The sequence below is a fragment of the Equus quagga genome, chromosome 11 (genome assembly GCF_021613505.1).
Source record: "Equus quagga isolate Etosha38 chromosome 11, UCLA_HA_Equagga_1.0, whole genome shotgun sequence".
NCBI classification, from domain to species: domain Eukaryota; kingdom Metazoa; phylum Chordata; class Mammalia; order Perissodactyla; family Equidae; genus Equus; species Equus quagga.
The window spans coordinates 83334598-83349782 of NC_060277.1; the positions used below are offsets into that span (position 1 = coordinate 83334598).

The window sequence follows — 15185 nt, forward strand, 5'->3', positions numbered from 1 at the left end:
CAAAGGTCAAATAGTTGAGAAAAAGAAGTAAGTAATTTTACAATGGATATGTGATTTTCTTTACAAAAGCTAAATTGGTTGAGACTGGGCTCATTAGGTTATGTTGGAACTCTTCTACAATTTATCACTTCTGCCTTTGCTGTCCCTCAGAAATGCTCTTTAGGAAACTCTGACAAACATTCAACAATGTTTTGCAAACACTGCAAAGGAAACAAAGGCATCCACCAATGCTTACAAAGAAGCAAAGGCACCCACTACCACGTGGGTCATACAGAGTGGTTATTCTCTGAACCTTTTGTTTCTTAAAGCCCATCAACTAACCACTCTGGTAAAGAGCCTGGGTCTCCCTATTTTAGAAATAAAAAGTTCACTTTTAGTGAGATAGACATTTATAGGTTTACATGCAGTCTGGGTGGTTTTTTTTCCTCCTGTTAGAATAGAAATACTAATTTTATTAAATTATGGTTTTTGTAAAAATCATTGTCATATATCCATTGGATACCAAAATCTCTCAATTAACAAAATTAGAATTCAACATACATTTTGCAAGTTGGATAAGCTCACAGAATTATCTGCAAGAGCCACATCTTATTGCCCATGTTCTCTACGAATCGTGCTGCCTGATGGGGGGCAGCAGTCACTAACACTAATACAATCCAATGCTCACTATAACATTTTCCAGAGCACCGAGAGAAAAAGAAATGAATGGACTTTTAGAAATTCTGTTCCTGTTTTTAATTTTACATGAAGTTTTCAGGATATAAATAATTGCATTTGCGCCGGCTCGGTGGCGCAGCGGTTAAGTTCACACATTCCACTTCGGCAGCCCAGGGTTCACCGGTTCGGATCCTGGGTGCAGACATGGCACCACTTGGCAAGCCATGCTGTGGCAGGAGTCCCTCATATAAAGTAGAGGACAATGGGCACAGATGTTAGCTCAGGGCCAGTCTTCCTCAGCAAAAAGAGGAAGACTTGCAGATGTTAGCTCAGGGCTAATGTTCCTCAAAAAAATAAATAAATAAAATAATAATTGCATGAATATTTTGGAGAGTTAGTTTTATTGTACATTAAAACAAGCTGGTAGGCGGTGGGAATTAAGAGAAACAAATCCCAGAGAGGTAGAGTGGACAACCTGGGACAGACCTCTGTACTACCATACCAGCACCCCTCCATATCCACTGCCTCTAAGCCAGCATGTTGGAGATACAGTCTTTTGGAGAATCACTGGTGTAGAACACTAGTGCTCAGAAGCAGAGGTGGGAAACCGAGGGCAGAGTGGGTCTCTCGGCAGTTACTAGATCAACACAAGGCTTCAAAACGCCTTCCTCCCTGCCACTTTACCCAAAGCAGTGCTGCAGCTAACGTCTAGGTAGGAAGGGGAAACCAAAGTGCCACCACTATAAGCCCAATGGAACCCTGTAGGAAACAAAAAGAACCTGCCTCCTGAAATCTCCCAGCCTCAGAAGGAGGCCCAGCACTTTAAAACAGGTCAGGTCAGAGCTCCTCACGCGGAGCGCAGTCCAGAGGTGCGAGGTAGAGATGACTGGCTGAGGCTGTGTAACCTCAGGCTGCTCACTGAGCTGCCCGTGGTCTGTTTCCTCATGAAGAGGGGCTTGGCTAGATGATCCGCAGTTCTGGGAATTCTGTATGTTACCAGAAGAAAATCTGACCTGAAGATTTGACATAGGAATAACTTAAGTCGTTTTGGAGGATGAACAAAAGATTTCTCTTCCTGCACTGGATACCCACTCCACAGCCTCCCACAATACCTTCCCTCCAAGGACCCAGCACACTAGAGCAACCTCTGTCTTGGAATGAAGCTACCACCCCCAAAGTGGGTTTGTGACAGATTAAGCCAATGCACCATTCCTAAATAGCCTCTTCCAGAATGCCATGGAAGAGCTGGCAAGAAGGAGGCAAGGGAAGGACCACAGACATCAGATATTCATGGAAAAGCTTTGTGAAGATGAATAGACAGCATCCACTAAAATGAGCATTAGATTGTTCTCACTCAAGGCAACTTAACTGTTCTAATTGAAACTATTACTTTATAACCAAAATACATTTTTACACTGGGGCTTGCACCATTAAGCGAGAAACAACAGCATGAGCAATTCCTCGTGCCAACTCAAAATACCTCTGCATGCAAACACTCCAGCATTTAGACCACAACACCCCCTAAGAAAGAAACTGCAGGATGCCTCAGCACATTCCCTAGATAGTTCTGTCATCGATTCAAAAAGCAGCCCCCGCCCCAGAGCAAATGCTGGTACCTTTCTGCAGGCACACACAAAACTTTGCTGTCATTTTCTTCTATCACCTTTTCCTCTTATTTCCAACTCTGGTGCTCCAGGTTCTGAAGTGAAACTATCTTGGCTAAACTAAATTTGTGGGGTGTCAGGCAGGATCAGTCCTCTCTATCCCACCCCACTGCCTTTTTTTTTTTTTTTTTTCTGGACAGCAAGGCCAAGAGAAGCAAAGGGACTACTTTATATTTGCATAGCGCTTTGTGATTTGCAAACCACCCACATGTCCATGATCTCATCCAGCCACATAACAACCAACTGAGGTAAACCTGCTTCTCCCACCCTCTAATAAGGTATGCCTACCTCACAGGACTGTTAGGGGACGGCACATAGTAAGCACACAGTAAGTACTAGCTACCAGCCATTAGACTTAGCAAATATTATTTTACCCATTTTAATAGTGAGAAACTGAGACTCAGATGTTGGACAGTTGATTCCCGGCAACAAGGCCTCTAGGGATCTAAAACAGGCTGGGAAGGTGGAAAGCCTCGTGCAGGACTCTTTCCACCACCATATCAATACACAGTTATGCGTCACTTAACGACAGGGACATGTTCTGAGAAATGCGTCATTAGGCGATTTCATTATTGTGCAAACATCACAGAGTGCGCTTACAAAAACCTAGATGGTAGAGCCTACTACACACCTAGGCTATATGTTACTAATCTCATAGGACCACTGTCGTATACGCAGTTGGTTGTTGACCGAAACGTCATTATGCAGCAAGTGACTGAAGACCCTAATTGTTCAAAAGTTTACAACTACACGTTTCCGTGTAGCCACACTGATAGGAAGGGAGTTCAAAGTCCTGATTCTGTTCCCGGTTCTCTGCTAGCCACATACTCAGAGCTTTAGTTCTCTGGACTTTGGGTCGCCTTCTCCATAATGAAGGCAGACTCACTGGTTTTTTTTTTCAAACCAGACAATGGAATGTCAAGCTTCCAGATGAAAGGCTCTATTACAAGCACAAAGTATCATTTAGTTTCACTGCTGCTCCAGTTATCTGCTTCCCAGCTCCTAACTCCCACTGGGTGGATTCTGAAACCACATAGGAGATTATGTCAAGAGGGGAGAACAGGAGAAACATTCTCTCCCTGAACTTTCTTAAATGGAAGAGAGAAACAAAATGAAAAGAAAGGCCCATTTTCCAAGGAGGGAGCTGGGGCAATGGTCTTTCCGTTAAGCAGACCTGCATAAGAATCTATAGATTATTTAATGCCGGGGGTGGCTGTGGAGTAAAATAAAGGAATCTTTGTGCAATGCCAGCCACAGTTCCCTCACTCTTTCCCCAGTCAGGCATTTAACCTAACTCTTTAAATCAAGCTCTAATGCACCCCATCTGTGCACTGGTTGTAGCCAATGAAACTGAAGCCTATGCTGACTTTGGCCTGGACTTGTGAATGAGCCTTTCTGCCCCAAAGGGGCAGGAAGGAGGACAAGAGGCCGACAAAGTCTTCTTTGCTCATCATTTGTCTTCTCCCAAGGCTCAAGCTCCATCCATCTGTTTATTTGATCATTTATTGAACTCTTGCCATGGGTCAGGTTCTGACCCAGAGACACAAAGTGAGTAGGACATGGGCCCAGGTGGAGAAGGATGTGTGAGAGCTCCTGGGAGAGAGGAAGGAGGTGAAGAAAATGGGCTGCACTTGGCTCAGGCACAGAGGCCTGAAATACCCTTCTCTGTACAGTCAGGGAATGTTGCTTAGTTCCAAGTAGTTGAAACGTAAAGCAAGGAACTGGCAGGAGACCTAACTCAAAAGCTAGGTTCTGCCAGATCGTCCAAGGCTCTGTATATGAGGCCAAAGAGACAAGACATCGAATTTGAAGGCCATTACCATCTCTACACAGTTACTTTTGCCCATCTTACAAGGCCTAGCTCAAATACCACCTCTTCCAGAAATCCTTCTTGAACACCCTCAAAGTAATTGCTCTCTCTTCTTTGAGCTTCCAATTTGAGTTCCTGGACAACTTGTATGAGTCTCAACTTCTCCTTCCAGAGATGACTAACATCACCTACTTAAGGCTTCTTATGAGGGTTAAGTGAGATAACATTTATAAAGTGTCAGGTAGCAGTTTTTAGTACACAGAAAGTGCTAAAATACATTTTATTATTACTTCAATTTCTTATGATACATAGCACTTCTTCCTGGTATTAAAAAGATATCTTGGCTTCCACTTTCTCTGGAGATTTCCAGAAATAGGACAACTCTCATTTTCCCTCCAAGCTTGCAGGCCCCCTTCCAAAGCAAAGAGCATGGACTCCTCTCTTCCCTCACTGACACAGCCTCTCCACATCCAAACTTCCAGACTCAAGGGACTCTCAAAAGATTCAAGATGAATCTGAGACAAGATGAGTTAGTTGATAGAGAAAGGCACTATAATAGGCTGACTGGAACATAAATAGCATCAAGGCGAGTAATTAGCAGAAACCTAGAGAAGGGAAAGTAGGCTGGAGGCCAGGACACTGAGGGCTCCAGGGTTCAAGCTCTGTGGTAACCCTAGACCCGGGAATAGGCCTGGAAGGAGGAGTTCTGTCCTCAGTCCTGATTTGAGAACCCCCACCACCACAGACGTGGCTGTTCAAGCAACCGTCTTCACTTCCTGTCAAATCAGCCATCTGGACAGAACTGTTCGATGACAGTTGATGGTCCATCCCTTTCCGGCTGGGGCTACCAAGTCAGAGGCAAGGAGAGTGGTGCCACCTTTTCTAACAGTTCTTGTAAACAGATCAAGAATGCTAACTTTTTTTTTTTTTAGTCTGGGTCTACATGGAAATTTCTTTTTTTTTTTTTTTTTTTACTTTAATGGCATGAAGACCAGGTTCTGAGGAAGGATGCTTTTTAAAGAGAAAAGTCTGCCATAATCTCTTTCTCCTTTTTACGAAGTCTAGTAAAACCTGTTTCTCTTCCCCTGGGAATTTAGGGCCAGGAGGGAGGTAGCTCCCCTGGGAATGCTGCCTAAAGGAGATAGTTCCTGGACTACACAACTGGGATGTTGGGTTTATTTAATAATAACCACTCTCACCCCCAACTTTAGGAAGCAGTTGCCAAGGCTTCTCCGAGAAAATAGGGCTCCACTCTTTCTTCTGATTGTGATCAAATGTCATGCCATATGACCTCATGTAGAAACCTTGAAGGTCCCCACAGGCCAGTGGGTCAGCTCTTCACCAAGCCACTTTTGGCCTTCCCCAAAGGCCACCCACTTTAGTAATTCAACAGTCTGGTAACCTTCCTGGGGGCTTGGAAGGCAATATCTTCTCTCATCTCAGCTAACAAACCTCTCCTACAAGATATCCTGCTCTCCTCCCACCACCTGTCTTAGAACGCACTTTGTTCATCTTCCAACCTAAGCCAAGCAAGCCAAGCAAAAGGCTCCCATCACTCCTCAGCCCCTCTCCCCTCTGGCCTGTGAGCCACAAGCCCCTACAGCTTCCAACAGGAACGATATCTAATTTCCAAAATTAAAAATTAAACTATTATACTCCTCCTCCAACTGAAGTTATATCTCAGTTGAGTGAGATAGCCATGCAAGTCAGCCCTCCCTGGGAGAGCCTGCAAACCTCTGCAACCTTAGGAGCCAGAAGCGCCTTCCCCGGGGTAGGCAAGGAAGGTCTGCAGGGAACAGGTACCTTGGAAATGAGTTCGTCATGATTGGCCAAGTGGGCTCTGCAGTGAATGCAGCTGTAGGTCCGGTGGCAGGAGGGCAGATATGCTTGGAAAGTCTTGGATCTTGTCATCTTCACCATTGGCGCTGCTGTGTGTGGGGTGAACTCCGGGGCAGCCCACGAGGCACTCCCACAGGATGGGTCGCACGGGAAACACCGGAAGACACAGGTAAAGGCCGTGGTTTGGCAGGGGGTAGGTGTGGGGCAGGCTCCACACACTGGTGATGTTTCCAGAGGAAGGACCCTCAAGCAGAGGTCTAGGGCTGGTTCTCAGCAGCCTGCAGTACCAAGATAAGGTGAATATCATTAGCTGATGGAGCTGGACTTCCTGCAAAGCAAGTAGAATCCAACTGTCACCCAGAGAGACGGCAACACATACAGGATGAAATGATCCCCTCCCAGTTTCTTGCACTGTGCCAAGATGCCCAATGAAGGAGAAAGAAACCACTGGGGATCTTTCCAGTATGGCTGGTGTTTCTAGGGTTGGAGGTTCAGGATCAACTCAGGGCTCTCAGCAGTTACCATAGGTACCTACCACCGATATCCAGCAAACTGGCATGAGCACCATTCCTAGGAAGCCTTAGAAAAGGCCAGGCTGAAAGATGTGCTACCTACAGCCCCGGAGCAAGGGGAACCCCCTAAGAGCCCCTTCTCCTGAGCCAACCAAGATAAATGGCTAAAGGAAAAGGAGAAGTTCAGCCTCCAGAGGTTCACAACATCAACAGTCACATATGGATTTCTCTTCCATTTCCAGATGCCAGAGTCCTCCAACACTTGAAACCATCACCTGCAGAGGCAACAAACCCCACAGTGCCCTTTGCTTATGGACTAAGCAAGGGATACAAAGGTTCAAGTTCCCATCCAGCAGGGTCCCTCATGGCGAGCCAGCTCTTTTGGAAGAAGTGATTCCCTTTGCAATACTTTCCCCAGAAGTAGATGCTCAGCATACGTATGTATGTATATATCTGTATACATACACATATATACTTTTTTTTTTGAAAAAGTAAGTGAATGAATGAAACTAGTGGCATAATTTTACCAGAAATTCTCCTCAACCCCTCAGACTTCCATTGCTCATCCCACAGTACCAAACATCTCTCCTACCATAGCCTCAGCTCTTTTATTCTACTGAGAACCAAGGACACTGAGAAAGTGGGGTGGCTCCCAAGGTACATCCAAGTAAAGGTCTGAGGACAAAGGCTAAGGTCTAAGACTCACTCTGCTTCTCTGTGGCTCACTTGCCTGAGGCTTCTGCACCTGCCTATTCCCTGGACTTCACTAACGGGGGGTGGCGTTTCCACTTGCCTACCTCCCAGGAGAACCAGAGTGTTAATTAACGCCTGCGTCATGCTTTGAAGATAAAATTATTTAGAGAGACGGGGGAGGAAGACAAACAAAATCAGATCTTCCTTGCTGGATTATGTCTGGGATCCATCTGGATGTTTAGAGAAAGCCTGCAAATCATAGTCCTATTTTTCCTCTAAACCTCACTGGAACCAAATTTTCCAAAGGGAAGCTGCCCTCCTTCCTGACGACCTTCCCACCATAGCAGTCAGTGAAGGCTACTGTACCCCTGGGACTCTGTATATCTTCCTGAGTGGCCAACACCACTGGCCAGCACTAGGCTGAAGGACAACTGTGTTTATTACCCTTTACCCTGCACGTCCCTTCTGCAGCCCTGAGCCAAGCAGGTTCCACATCCAGGGCGACCAATTACACATGAGATGTCCAACTGATGAAGGAATTCAGACCTACAGGGGCCCCTACAGGCATAATGTCTTCCCTGCTCAGTCTCCCACCACTATTTTTAAAGATGTGAAATCACAGGTTAAACTGAACATCACAGAAATACTTGAAGGATTTGGAGGTGAGAATTAATTTACCCAGCTTTGCCTCAGAGTTATGCCTGGCCATAACAGGAGACGAGGAAGGAAGATACATGACCCCTTGGATCCAGAGCCCCTTTGTCTCGCCCTAGGCATATTCCGGTAGTGGGCAAGGCGAGTGGTCAAAACAAAAGCCTATGGTAGACCAATGCTGTTGGCTGTGCAAATGTTACAGGTGGTAGAAAGAACCAAGTGCCCTACTTGGGATTTCCTAAAATACCCTTAAACTTCCCAATACTCCTGTTTCACACTCAGGAAGGACAGTATTTCCAGGAAAGGAAGGGGTGATAAGGTAAGGTAAGGCCTAGGAAAGACAGAGGCAGGCGGAATGAATGGGAGGCTTGCCCCAGGCCACCTTCTGAAGCCCACAGCCTTCGCTGCCCAGTGGGGAGCACTAGGAGCACTGGCCCCATCGGTTTTATACAAACACTGAGGGAAGAAAAGGAAACAATGAGCCCTGGCTGCCAGTCTGGGTTTATAGAGCAGCCGCAGAGTCTGTTTTCTTATACATGCAGACGGCTTCTAAATTATGCATTTCCCCAGAGTAGAATTATTTCTTTCCTCACTTCTCTTCTTTAGGAAACCCAAAAAAAGTTCACAGGCAGGGGTTTCTGGTTATACTCAGCTTCAGATCTGAATCCTAAAACTTACTCAAAGCTACCTTCTGAGGAATAAGCATTTACAGTCTGTATTAAATGAGTGTGTCACAAAAACATACACAGGCACACACATTCATCACACACCATAGCTCAGAACTTGAAAAGACAAGAGAAAAATCGACCACGTAAGCAATATCCCAGGCTGCCTGGTGCTAGAAAAACCCTGGAGAGCCTAGACAGCAGGCATTAGACTTTGCTCCTCCACAGTCACTCTGCTTCTCTCGTTCTTTCACAGGAATTGACAGGCATCTGAAAGGTGACTCCTTCCCTGAGAAGAAAGGGAAGACAAAGTGGCTTGCTGAAATATGCATCTTGTTCAACTGGTACAGAGCAAACTAGGAGGAATGAGAGGGGGTAAGTGAAAGCAAGGTAAAAACAGATCAAGAGAGGGCCTGTGTGCCTGAGAAGAAAGGAGAGAGTGGGCTGAGTGGGAGAAAAAAGACCAGAGCTAAGGATCGAAAAACCATCACCTATTACTGTCTTCTTCCCTCTTGAGGGAAAAATTTTAAAGCTGCTTCTTTGAGTCGATTCTTAGGAAAGAAGATAACAGAGATGGATTTTTTTTTTTTTAAAGGAAGAAATTACAAGCATTGGGCTGCAGAACTCACCACATTTTAATTTTTGGACTTTTGTACCTATTAACGGGACCACAGGCTGCATGGGGCTTCATGACTCCAACTCGTTGAACATATTGTGGAGTCCAAACTGATTTCCAACAATACTCAAATGAGCTTGATATTTAAAAGCCTCAGGGCACACGTACAAATTAAACACCATTTTAAGCGAAGTAATAATCCATCACAGTGGAAATTAAAGGAAGATTTGCTACCACCCCCAGCTGGCTCCCGCTGATCAGCACGGAAAGAAAAGATGTGAACTATTCTGATTAAAAGCAAAGACCTTAGATACAGCACTTTGAGAGCCAAATGCACAGGGAGCATACACCAAACCCAGCTGGCCCACCTAACAGACAGGCCTTTTCCACAAGAAGCCACAATTGCAGCTGGAACTCAAAGTCGAACCTTCTAAGTGTCCCCAGGATGGAGGGGGAGGAGGTACAGAGTCTTCAGGTAAGCTACAAAGGAATCTGATGAATGATGTGGGAAACAAGCCTGCACCGCCACACAGAGTCACAGAAACTGAGAGGGTAGAACCCACTAGGGTATGTAACACCTCCACCCACAGGACAGGACCACCCCTAGGGGTGCCTCTGTGTTGTCGTTTTTGTGGGGTGTTTTGGTGAAGGGCAGGCAAAGACTGCCTGGAAAAGAAGTAGACTCTGCAATCACAAACCAGTTCTACTCCTTTGTAGCTGAGTGACTTTGGGTAAGTTACTCAACCACTCTGACTCTTAGCTTCCCAAGCTCTAATAATACCAACCTACATAGGGTTACTAGGATTAAAAGAGATGATGTAAGAGCATATACAGTGCTGGCACACAGTACACACCAAAACTGTAGCTATCATCATTATTTTTAGTGGTCAATGAAAAAAAAATTCTGCTGCTTAAAAAAAGAAAAGAAAAAGGCAGCCTGAGTGTTCAAAGACAGACACAGAGTTTGCCTGCCATTTGTTAGGACCTCTAACTTGTCTTCAAGCATTGCAGGAGATGGCACTGTTGAGATGACATCTCTTGAAAACTACAATTCTCTTCTCAAGGTTAGACAAGATGGTGATAACATTGGAGGAACCATAGGAGTGTTCCCCTAATTGGTATTAAGGTCCTTCTAAGAGGTGGCTCCCCCAGTGGCCATGCTCCCAAGCCCTAAAGCGTTGCCGGGAACATAGCACTTCCAATTTACACAACCCTGGCAGGCCCCGGAGCCTCTTTTCCCCCTTAAATCTACCCTCTGCATTTTAGCCAGTGTTATCTATTTGAAAAGCAGATTAGACCATGTCCTCACTCTCATGGCCTTTAGAAAGTCAACACAGGGCAGTGGTTAAGAAGATAGGTTCTGAAACCAGACTCAGGGGTTTCAAATCCCAGTTCTGTCATTTACTAGCTTTGTGACCTTGGACAAGTTACTTAACCTCTCTGGACCTTGCCTTCCTCATCAAAAAATAGGAACAATGATATCTTCCTTTTAGGGCTCATGTGAGGATTAACTAAGTTAATGCATATAGAGTACTCAGCATATGTGCCTGGCATGTAGTAAATATACAATAAATTCTAAGTGTGTATTACTGCTGACAACCATCTACAACTGACACTCTTAAATGGCTTCAGACTTGTCTCTACCACCCCTTACTCTGTACTCCATTTATTGTACTGACATTTAAGGATCTACCGTGTGTCAGGAACCGTCTTAAGTGCTCAGGTTTGGCAACCAAACTCTTTGTAGTTCCCCCTAATACACCACACTTGCATGGTTTTGTTGATACCATTCCCTCAGCCTGACACACCCTTCTCACTGCCCCCTCCCCAGGCCCTTGTTTGTCCATTAAGACTCAGCTCTAATGCCACCTCAGCATTAGTTTATTGGCCCTTCCTCTGTGCTCACCTCTATCTTAACACTTACCCTACTGAAACTAAAATTGTCCCTTCCTGCCTCTGTATCCTCCACCAGAGGTAAGCTCCAACAGCAGAAACCACATTTTAGTCATTTTTGTACCCTCTGAACTCAGCAGCACAGGGCACACAGTAGAGGCCATCACTGAACTGAGTTCCCTCTGCTTCACACTGGGCTGCTGACTAGACCAGTCCATCCCCCTGTATGGCTAGCAGACATGATCGAGGCCTTCCCCCTTCAAGTAATGAGGCAGGAGGCAAAGTTACTCTGGGCCCCCAGGCCCACATGAAATCATATTCTTCCATGACAGCCCCCACTCTGATCCCATGCCGAGATGCCCAGAACTATGGTTCTTCTGTGCTACAGATGAATTTTTAAGTCCCGGCTGTTGACCAAAGGCCTGTCGTTGGCATCCATGCCCACTCTTTACATTTGTGGGGTCTAGGTTAAATAGATAGATAGATACATAAAGAGATAGAAAGACAGATAGACAGGGCTGATGGAGTAACAGCTTAACCATATTCCACCTTTTCCGTCTCTTACTTATTGTAGGAACTCTTAGCAAGCCTGAAGAGGGCTTTATGCCAGCTTTAAGGACAGGAAGGTGGCAGCATGACTGAGTAGCCACGTTCTGTTCCACCATGGGCAAAGAAAGAGGGAAGCCCTGATTGGAGGCAATAAATAGGCGATGGCAGTGGAAAGGGAGGAGGCGAGCCATTTCTGGGACTGGGAGACAGAAAAAAAAAAGAAAGAGATAGAATGGCTGTGGAAAGCCTTTACCCCAAGAGGACTGTCCTTCCTCATTCCTAGACTCACCAGAATCCGGAACCCAGGCCAGGGAGCAGAGACCCAGTCTCCCTGGACTGCCAAATAAGAGAAGTGGGTGGCAGTGGAGTCCACTGGTGAGGAGTACGGGGTCTAGAGGCAGATGGACTCGGATCAGTCTTGGTTCTTCTCATTAGCTGCATCACCACTGGCAAGTTGCCTGAAAGGGCCCCACAACAACAGGGCCCACCTCATGGAGGAGACTAAAGAACCCAAGAAGATAATGCAAGTGAAGCATTCAGCACAGCACCTGGATCATGGTTAGTACTCAATAACCTTGATTACTAGCAAGAGAAAAAGCGCGGGAATTGATCCTATTCAGAAGACCCAGAAGAGGAGTGCTCCTGTCTCCCAGGTTGACTCATGGTGGTTAGAGGGTTAGGGCCTACATTAATCCACTTAAAGGTATACTGTGGTTCAAGGAGGTTTTTGTGGCTTAGCTGGGGATCTGACATTATTGCTATGTCATTCCAAACAACAGACCAACCCCATCACTTAGTGCAGTGGAAAAGTGACCTCTGCAGTCTCCATTGACCCTACTAATCCCAGGATGGGGCCACTACCAAAAACTTTACTGAAATGCCCCTATTAAAACTGCCACAGTGGGGCCAGCCCGGTGGCATAGTGGTTAACTTTACACACTCTGCTTTGGTGGGTTCAGGATTCACAGGTTTGGATCCCCGTCATGGACCTAGTGCTGCTTGTTAAGCCACGCTGTGGTGGCATCCCACATAAAGGGGAGGAAGATTGGCATAGATGTTACCTCAGTGACAATCTTCCTCAAGCAAAAAGAAGATCGACAACAGATGTTAGCTCAGGACCAATCTTCCTCACACACACACACACAAACAACCCTGCCATGATATGCAAGACACACAGGAAAATCAATGCCATCGTTTCATAATTACCTACTGTATAGCACTGGACCCAGATAGTACTTCAAATCCGCCCAGTTATAATCAAAACCAGCTTGGATATCCAAGAAACAACTCTCTTTCATAAACAAAACTAACCATTCATCTCTCCTCTGGATACAGGGCCTAGTCTTGATTTCAGGGGGATTATCTGTCAGATGATAATCCTATGTGATCTCTAGGATTCCTTCAGCTCTTAAAGTCCTGATTCCATGTTGTAATGTCTCTGCCAGCTGAATCCTGGCCCAGGGCAGAGTATCCATCTACCAAGCTTCATTCTAAAACCTTGATTTCCGTGAGGTCACAGAACATACCAGTCTCAAGGAGTCCACTCAGAGACGACTGCTGGACAGTGCCTCTGAACGTCTGTTAGCACAGCAATATATTTACCACATGGCCCTTAGTTCAGCACTTTGCCTGGGGAGGCCCCCATGTGAGGCTTGCATCTGTTAAAACATCTGCACAGAGAAGAGGCAGTTCCCCCTTGAACATCCCGAAACTTGCATGTACTTTACTAGATATTAGATAGAAGTAGCTATTGCTAGCTGGCTATGAAGAGATCAGATATTCCTTTGGGTTGTTTCTACCATTTTAATAAAAAATAATGTAAAAAGCCCAGACTATGTATCTGAAGATAGGTTACCAAGGACTTGGCTAAAGTTCACCATTGGCTTCCTTCTTTTTCTTATACAACTCTAAGCTCCCAAAAGGATATAAGGGGGCTTACAAAAATATAAATAATACTATTAAAACAGATTAAGAAATTAGGGGAGGAGGAACAAAAGAACAAAAGGAGAGTTAGGACATAGAAACGAATGCTATTTAAGTTGCTAATTATTTACTGAATGTCAATTGCAAATTTGGCTTTGAGCTCCCCAGGAACCAAGGCAGAAAAGAAAGTTCTAAGGTTTATATTTCCTATAAAATAAAAGCATGTTGTTGCCCAGGATATAGATTTTTCTGAGAGACGTTTATGCTCTGGATGGTCGAAGAGGAGACATCGAAAAACCCAGTGGACAAGATCCCCAGCACACCCCAACAGTTCCTACCATGTAACCCTCTTACAAGGCTGTTTCTTAGAGGTCCCTCCATAAAAAGGGACAGCACAACACCAAAAGTGCAATTCAGTAAAGGGGATTCTACATGGGGTCAAACCAGGGCAGCCCAAGAACATGGCTTTCTGATGGTCTGGCTGGATCCAGTGATACAGACTCTCCAGAGGCATGAAAGTGTTACAGAACCTCCTGGCAATGCTCCATGAATATCATTTATCACAACCAGGCTTTTGAGTAACAAAAATATGGGCAGCCTCCAACATGCCAAGCCCAAACACTAATACTTTTGAATGCTAACACTATTTGGCCCCGTGCTGCATTCAGCTCTCTCGTGGGCTGCTTTTCCCTGAAACTCTCCCTTATGGACCTCATCGTGCCTCTCTCACCTTTTCTCCTATCTCTCTGACTGAGTCTCAATCTCTCTGGCTGCTCTTCTTCCATCTTTCTCCTCCTTGGAGGTGCTCCCACCATGTGCCTGACTGTCTGCTCCCCCTCATTCTCATCCATACCCTCAAGTCTTCTAAACCTCTGCCTCCCACTCCTCAACCCTGGATCCCTTTCAAAAGGATGCCTCTATTTGGTTCCTGGGAAGGCCCTTCAAACTAAACTCATCCAAAGCCAACACCATCTTTCCCCTTTCCCCTGGTTCCTATCATCTTCACCCCAATTCTCTTTCTTCCTCCTGAAGGCCCAGTTGTCCAAGCGGGAAACACCCATTATTCTCTTCCCATTCTATGTCATACTTCATCTGTCCCCTAGACAGTTGGTTCTACCTCTGAAATCCATCCTCTCATTGCCATCCTCACAGTACAGCCAACAGACTATGTGAGCCCCATCCTCTCTCATCCTGAACTACTGTGATAGCTTCCTAACTAGTCTCCCTGACTCAGCTCTTACCTCTCCAGCCCATTCTAGAATTCTATTTATACAACACAATCTGATCACATCTCTCTCATGTTTCAAAACCTCCAGTGGTTTCCTGGCAGCCTATAGAACAAGGTCCGATCCCTCGGGCGGCACCGAGAACTGGGCCTGATTCTCCTTATGTTCTCATCACCTTCCCACCTCACTCCAAACATTTTTCCCCAGCAGACTAAGCTCACTCACTACCTTTTCTCAAATTGTTTCAGCCTCCTCCAGCACCTTAACCTATCTTCTCTGCCTGGTAAATGCCTGCTCATCCCTCAACACTCAGCTCAAATGAGACCCTAAGCAGAGATGGTGGGCCCCTTCTTCCAGCGTGCACAAAAAACATTTTTTCTCTGGAATGGCCTTTATCACACTGTTCGTGTGTCTGCCTCCCCACCAGACTGGGAACTTCCTGCAGTCAGAAGTCCAGTTTTATACATCCCTTGGCTTCCCCAGG

The 15185-nt window shown here is 45.7% G+C and overlaps 1 protein-coding gene across 7 annotated transcripts in view; it reads right to left on the reverse strand.

Moving 5' to 3' along the window:
- YPEL2 (yippee like 2) overlaps positions 1-15185 on the reverse strand; it is a 61555-nt gene that overhangs the window by 35326 nt on the left and 11044 nt on the right. For 6 of the 7 annotated variants that reach the window (XM_046675265.1, XM_046675260.1, XM_046675266.1 and 3 more), the window contains one exon: positions 5935-6248. In XM_046675265.1, the coding sequence (XP_046531221.1) occupies positions 5935-6051 (117 nt within the window). In that variant the 5' untranslated portion in view covers positions 6052-6248. Of the gene's footprint in view, positions 1-5934; positions 6249-15185 lie in introns of those variants that run through there. The other variant, XM_046675259.1, reaches the window with a different exon arrangement.